Source organism: Cariama cristata, unplaced genomic scaffold (assembly GCF_000690535.1).
Source record: "Cariama cristata isolate BGI_N322 unplaced genomic scaffold, ASM69053v1 scaffold37904, whole genome shotgun sequence".
NCBI lineage: Eukaryota > Metazoa > Chordata > Aves > Cariamiformes > Cariamidae > Cariama > Cariama cristata.
The window spans coordinates 6,175-13,856 of NW_009614215.1; the positions used below are offsets into that span (position 1 = coordinate 6,175).

Consider the following 7,682-nt stretch of genomic DNA (forward strand, 5'->3'; position numbering starts at 1 on the left):
AACATACATGCTTTTCTGTGGATTACTTCATTAACAAACAAGATATATATATTTTATTCTGGTAAAACTTGTGAAGAGCAAGCCGTTAACCCATTTTCTATCAGTCGTGTAGAAAAAAATGCTTCTTAACAAACAGCTGTTCCACACTATAATGAACTCCAGACTTTCACGTCCTAAACACATACCATTTCAGTCCTGTATAGGAAAATCACTTTACCTCTTTGCTATGTTTTACATTAACACAGTTTAGACTATTTTCTTTTTGGAGCATGTGGCCATCTTGAAAAAATTTTGGAAGCTCGGCTTTCCATGATGTAAGGGGAAAACCAGCATTCCCCAGGTTACTGTTAAAAGAGGTGCAACAAGTAACATTTATTTCCAATATTTTTAACAGCTCTAATTCTAAAACCAATATAGTAATTTTAATAGGGCTCCAACTGTGACCAACAGGGACTTTAAACAATGCAATAAACAAGTTATGGCATAGGAAGCCTACGTACTAGCTGACAACATTTCTCTAGTAAAAGACGTCCCCGCTACAAAAGCACACACCCCTTCTCCAAAGCACAGATTACGATTTTGCACTGCTCTTTTCACCTTGCCGTAGCAGCTTTTTCTCACTGGTGCGTGCATGCACGTGATGTGAATGCTTCAGCTCGTTCAGTAATGTATGTGCCATGTATGTGTACTCATAGTCATATATGTATTAATTTTGTCCACAGGGTTGCTGCTTAAAAGATGCACGCTTCTATTGCCTACAAAAGATAGGCTAAAGTATATACACAAGATTCTCTCAGAAGTAAGTTCACGTTCGTTTCATTAGTATTTCAAATTGTCCCTTGCACTTCCACCGCCATTTCTATAGGGCACTTGCTAGTTGAATTATGCCTTTTACTGTCCCTTTGCTGGAATTTATTAGGACTGTGTAATGAATTTATTGATTTGAAATCAGTCCCTTTTTAATAACAATAGAAAAGCCTAAGCTAGCATATTGAACACAAGGCTGTTCTACTGAGATTTCATATTCCAAGATCAATGGTTTTTCCACTTTTCTTCAGTTTGTGGACTGCTAGAAATTTTGCAGTGGAAGAGCACAGCTCTTCACAGAAATTGTAGTCTCCTGAAAACAGGCTTGTTCTTCTTAGAGACCTTTTGCACACCCGTTTGACCACAGTTTTGAACTTAATGCTAAGCTGTAACATAGGTACTATAACTTGTCCCTTTATACAATAAGTGAAGAGAATCCTTCTGATTCTTTCAATCAGTATTGTGTACACAAGTAGTACAGAACACGTTCAATCATAGGAATCAGCTTATGGTCAGTTAAGATAAATTACTAGTGTTTTGCACTTGCAGGTTTCCTGTTTTAAACTTAATGGTTGTCCAAGTCCTTTGCATTGTTTAGGATTACAGTGCTATGGGGTATTTTTACAGGTATAGTATCTTTATGGAGAGAAGGCAAGTATCACAAATATAAAAGAAAATTAAGGTCGTTTTCGGAATTAATCTGTGTTTTTGCAAGATATTTAGAAGTATAAGATGGTTTTGAGCCTTGGGGTGTAGGGAGGAAGGTATTTATTCACACAGTTCTCTGCATTTCCTTTCTGGTTGTTCAAGTTGCTGATTTGACACTTGAGAATTCCTTGGTCTGGATTTCACTACCAACCAGTCTGGATTTTTGATTAGCGATTTATTATCTAAGAAGACATGGGAGAAGGGGAGCATTTTATTACACACCTTCAAATTCACAAATCAAGAGCAGAGGTGGTTTAGTTTAAAAGTAAATGGCTGTACACATCATACGCCAGAATATTTTTGTTAGCTTGTGGTAGCTGAAAATGAATTAAAAAAAAAAAAAAAAATCAGTGTCAAATGAATTAGTTCAGCAATCCACAGCTTATTTACTGTAATTACTACTGTGATTGCAAATATGCAGTAAAATGCTAAGGGTAGGATCTTTTTAACACTACTTGAGATCTTTGATTGTGAAGTGTTACGATTGCCTAAGGGAGGCTTTACTGGAGAGTAACTTTGTTTTAAAAAAATACAGAAACAAATTCTCTCTTAGAAGAACAAGCATTTGAGCACATTTTAAATGCATTTAAGTCTTAGAAACTTGTGTGTACAGGTGTTGTATATGTGTGCAGCATTAAAGTATTTGATAATACAAAAAATGTGATTATCTTTCTGTGGTTAAGAGTTACAGACAATTATTTGTGCTGGGACATTTGTCTTGTTAGCAAATACCTTTGTGTACTTTTCCATATAAAGTTCAAAAATAAGGTCTTGGCCCTGAATGTGGAACACCATTAGCAGCTTTTGCTTCTGGGCTGCATTAAGCTTAAGTACAACCTCTGCCATCATGTACAGCACCTCTGTAGCAGATAATGGTTTCCCTACACTCCTCAGGGAGATGCTGTGCAGGTACGGCACTCCAGGTACGACACCTTCCCTCTCTGTTCTGAGAAACTGCAGGACAGATTTCATTTATCTAATAGGAGGAATGGCATTGTGATCTAAATCTATGGCTCAGTCTATTCATTTTTACTTCCTTTCTTTTGTGATCTTCAGATCCTCACAGCAGGCTGGGATGAACTAGAGTGTCACCGGGTTTTTAACTTCCTCTGTGAGCTGAGCAATTTACCCCGTAAAGTACAGACAGTTGTCAGCAGCAAACCGGGTAATCATCAAAGCAGGAAAAAAGTCCTACGAAATCAAAATGTGCTATCATGGAGAAGCCAGAAAATGTATCTTGATTACTGCAAACAAAACGTCTCTAGAATTGAGAACGTTTTAGCTCAGCTAAGCCTTGTAGCACCAGTCCTTCCCTGACCCTCACGTACGTTCTGTTAGCTCCAATATTATGCAGAAAGTAGGCGTTCTAAAGTAAATACTTCATATAGATGAATACGGCTATTTTTTCTTCACCAAAAGCAAAGATAAGTGCCTTTGTCTTTGACATATATTCTGAAGAGAGTTGTTTTGAGAGGTGTTTAGGTTTTTTGGCATCATTCCATTATCAAACCAATGCATAAGTTATGTATATACGTTAACAGTAACATGGACTTGAATCTTTCTTAATGTACACCAATGCCAGTGAAATCAATGGGAAAGGAACCAACACAGAAATAAAATGACGCAGTAAAAAGTTAGGTTTAATATTTCTGAAACCCAACACTGACGTGGCACGTGCCTCTCAAGAAATTCTCATGTTACCCAGCACAGAACTGGGTATTTCTGTGGGACACTTTATACACAGCCATATACATACTTCCTCCTATTTCCACTTACTGATGCCAAAAACCAGAAACCAAAAACCATAGCTGAGAGCCCTTGCAGAGATGACTGAATGAGTTGCTGCAGAAAGGTACCAGAGGGTACGTCGATAGATCCTATGGCCTGAATTAGCGCAACGTAGCCAAAAGAGCCAGACTCGGGAAGTAGAGAATTTAATTAAATTCCCCTAGATGTTCTTGGCAGCTTTAAGAAAATCCTTCTTTCTCTTCCTATTAAAAAAAAAAAAAAAAAAAAAAAAAAGATGATCTGTGCTGCATGAGGCTTAATATCTACATTCTTTTACCCCAGGAAGCGCCCGAAAGCTAGAGCTGCGGATAAGGTTATACTGTCGTAGCGTCTTGTTGAACCACTGGATTCATCGAAGTGATTCTGCATTTTGGTTGACTCGTATTTTAAAGCCGTGGCCCATGGTTAATCAAGCTCGCCTGCTGTATATCATCTTTGGGCCAGTGTCCTCTCTTGATGGCGAGTAGTCTGGGGATTAATTTTCAAAGTTTGTTCCCTGAGAATGAGATTTCCTTGTAGGATGCAGCATTTCTGAAAACCAAGCTTTATGCAAATAAAATGTAATCGTATTGCCTAGAAAAAAATTGTTCTGCTTAACCAGATCTCACTAACGTACATAAAATACATAAATGATATATATGTGGGTGTATATATATATATACACACACACATATCCACGTATAGATAAAAAAAAAGTTGAAATTCAAGCAAAGAAATTGCACCTCTGTTCTTCTATTCTCCCCTGCTTAGGCTAGAGTTAGCTGGAACGCCCCTCAAAGAAGCATCCGTTTCCCTGAAGAAAAGCATGCTTTCTCACTTAATTATTAGACCTGGGTTTCTTTAAATCACCCTTTGATTCGTGCTGCAACTACCACTGTCCCTACTAAAGTGACAGATGGAAAAAAAATCTTCCTGTCACAAAGACTGAGTTGTGTTACCTGAATACCCCTCCTCTGACTCCGCTGTAAGGGCCAGTTTAGCACCTTCCTTGTTTAAAAAATAAGAAATTATTTTGTCACATTAAGTGTTTTGATTAATATATTACTATATTCAGGACATGTGGTTTGGCAGAAAATGATAGAAGGACCAACAGATGAGACCAGTCTGAAAGGTCTAGCAGATGCAATTAAACTGCTGTATGACACAGAAGCTAGAGAATGGACAGCAGATGATGTTATCAGTCTTGTGGACGAGCTGTCAGGTGTGTGTTTGCCTTTATCATTAATCCATAGGCTTATATGCTCATGTCCTCCAAATCTGGCAATAAGTGTGTTTCAGACACACAGGTGCCTTGGGAAACCGATTGCACCGTTCCTCACAGTAGCTGCGGCCTAACTGGAAAAGTCATTACACGTGGAAGCCAGGCAGTAGCTGGGGATGAGAGAAAACCAGCACTGCTTACAAATTCAGGCTCTCCTTCCCCATTGTGAAATATTTTAAGAATCCATGCAGACCTTTAAAATTCGAGTCTTGTCAAGCCATTATTAGGGAAATATTGTCCAAGCTATGTAAGCTGAAAACATAATGTTTTTTCAAGCCAAAAGTCTACTGAACAACGTTAACGGCTACACTGAGAGTTAGTTTTGGGTGAGATTGTATCACCGAAGCTATTGTAAAGAGCTCTAACTGTATCGCTGGTAGGAATTGCTGGTATGACTTCATTGCTGCAATTGTATTCCAGAGGGTGTCCCCTCACAAATTCTGGTTAGCTATCAAAGCCCACAATTCATAAATTCACATCTTCCAGAACAGTTATTGTGGCACTCCTTTCTTTTTGTTCAAATATCACTAAAATTCTCTCTATTTTATTACAAAGTTGTTCCCCGGGAGTGGCTCATGGAGAACAATGCTCGGCTTCTTATTCTGAGTGGAAACAACATTTGCTTCACTTTCATGGCCAGTAAAGCTGTGAATGGGAGAGCCGTCGAGTTAGCCAGACTCATGGTCTTCCTGGCTTTGGTGAGTACTGTTGAACGGAGCAGGCTTGGGCCTTTTGTCTCTTTACCCCCAGATTTGCTTTCCCAGACTCGAAAACTGTTTCCCCAGCTACTCATACAAACCAAGAGTAAGTCAAGCAAGAGACTTGGTACTCCTCCACCCTCTGGTCTCTGCCCAGCAGGTCTCCGCAGGGGAGCAAGCCTGTCCTTGAGGAGAAGTACCAATAGCAAAAGGTTGAGAAGTTCCGCCATTAGCGTGCCAACAACAAGGACAACCTCTAAGTCCTCATAAAAACCCCTAATTTTCCAGGCCATGGCTGCAACCGATCCAGCCATTCATTAGAATCAATAGTTAATTCTAAGATTTAATCTTGCCTTTTATAGCATCGTACTCATCATAAAAGGTGCCTTTGTAACATTTCCTGTGTACGTCAGGTCTGTGAGAAGGACCTGTACTGCATGGACTGGGCAGTAAAAATGATGCAGAAGGTCTGCAAAGTTTTCAGGACTCCAGGGGAGAGAAACAACTTCCTGCAGTGTGTGGAGAACGCCTTTGCGCACATGATCATGGACATGCTACAGGCAGTTCTGTCCGGTAAGCCTGCGGGCCTGCGAGCCAGGGTGAGCTCTGTAACCAGGAGCCAGCGCTGACCAAGGCATCAAGCAACACAGTTAGCATGGCACCGCAGCTTGTCCTTCTTCCCTCCCTCACCAGACAGAACAATACTGCAGTGCCTGAAGGCTTTTGATAACATAAAATAATCAATCAGGTGTCATAATTGGGAGAGACATTTATTTTAACCAGTTTCTCTTGTCTAAGAGATTCCTAGTGCTGTGGGTGGTGAAACCAACAGTCTTTTAAAACACATCCCACCAGAGCATCGGGCCTGAGGTCCTTTCGGGCTGTGTCTGAACACAGGCTCTGCGCCGCTGCCAGCCAGCCCCTTCAGCTCCACAGCCTGCAGTTGCTCCCTGTCCACAGCTTGTCAGCCTCTATAAAACCTCGAGGCTGATTACGATGCCAAGCTGTAAAGATGAACAGCCTGCTCAGTTAGGACAGATTTTTGTCTTAACGCACAATTGCTCTTGTCCATCTTTGGACAAGCTGGTGAAGGAATTTTGGAGAGAGTCTCCCGTGTTATTTTACAGCTGTCCTGCCATCAGGTGCAGTAGCTGACGTCTCATAAATCTAAGTGGAGGCTGCTGATTCAGCCTCTGCTGAAAACACTGAAGGAGTAAGGTTTATCTTCAAAGAAGTAATTTAGTTTCACTAATAATTTTTAAATGGTTTTCTTTGCCCTGGTAGGGGATCGTGATGAAGAGGACAACAGCTTTCTGAATTTGTTTCACCTTATAAATGCACAAGCGAACTTCCATAAAGAAATCCTGTACCTGACCATGAAAAGCAACACCATTTGATGCTCTGAATTTTACAGACTCTTGCTCTACTCCTGCTGGATTTTTCTGGTTTTTTTGGGTTTTTTTTGTTTTTTTTGTTTTTTTTTAAAAACATTTGCCCTTCACCGTCCAATTATTTCTTAAACTTCCTTCCAGTAAGAGCTGGGGTGGCAGCAGGAGAAGCGAGTGACGTACATGTCAGACCAGCTGAATGGGCTCATGGAGCTATTGGGGACCTCTCAGCATTTGCAGCAGAGTTCTGGGTGTTTTGCTCCTCTGAGACCGCGTTAAGACAGAATGAGGAAGCAGGCTGGGGGCCTCGCATTTGGGAACACAAACTGCATTCTTTTCCCACTGTGTGTGTTTGCATACACAATAAAAATGACATGGTTTTCATATTTGATGTGCATACACAAATTGAAGAATGTTATCTTAGTTCAGAACCAAAAACATTTTGATCTTTGAATTTTGTTTTCTCTTGGGAATTGGAGGCAAAAGAGACAGACATAATTAGAGAAGCACAGCTACATTTTTCCAGTTTACCAGGGTCTCTCTCACTAACTCTTAACGTTCTGTGACAGAAGCGCTCCATGGATTGGTCATTCAGTTTTACTAGAAAGAGGTGATTCCTGAAAGCAATTTAACTGCTTTGATCAAGCAAGACAATTTTTTTCCCCTCAGACTACAGGTGCCTTTTAACCACAAAGCAGAAGAAACTTCAAATCCCTCTCCCTGCCTAGTGTAATAACTGAACTGTTAAGAGTATATTTGCCTTTATAGGACTTAGCTAAGTTGAAGACACACGTTAAATGCATGTAGACTAAGATCACCGTTTCATTAAAGGAAGTAAATGTTTGCTACTTAAAAAGGTTTGGATTTTCTGCTATCTTGACTTCAAAACAAAAATACATAATGCATAATAAAAAGCACTTACTTTGTGTTGTTTATGACACGGCTGTTTTCTTCGTATGATTAAGTAGCCGCCTTCTCTACCTGAAACACTTTCCAAATGTTTTAGTGCTGCTTTCGGACCAGATTTTAGCT

The 7,682-nt window shown here is 40.0% G+C and overlaps 1 protein-coding gene across 1 annotated transcript in view; it reads left to right on the forward strand.

The window, feature by feature from the left end:
- FBXO47 (F-box protein 47) overlaps nt 1–6,659 on the forward strand; it is a 9,563-nt gene extending 2,904 nt beyond the window's left edge. The window contains exons 3-10 of the mRNA XM_009699318.1: nt 723–799; nt 1,357–1,434; nt 2,572–2,680; nt 3,586–3,762; nt 4,358–4,504; nt 5,120–5,262; nt 5,676–5,835; nt 6,547–6,659. Coding sequence (XP_009697620.1) covers nt 723–799; nt 1,357–1,434; nt 2,572–2,680; nt 3,586–3,762; nt 4,358–4,504; nt 5,120–5,262; nt 5,676–5,835; nt 6,547–6,659 — 1,004 coding nt within the window. The remainder of the gene's footprint in view (nt 1–722; nt 800–1,356; nt 1,435–2,571; nt 2,681–3,585; nt 3,763–4,357; nt 4,505–5,119; nt 5,263–5,675; nt 5,836–6,546) is intronic.
- The last annotated feature ends 1,023 nt before the right edge of the window (nt 6,660–7,682 follow it).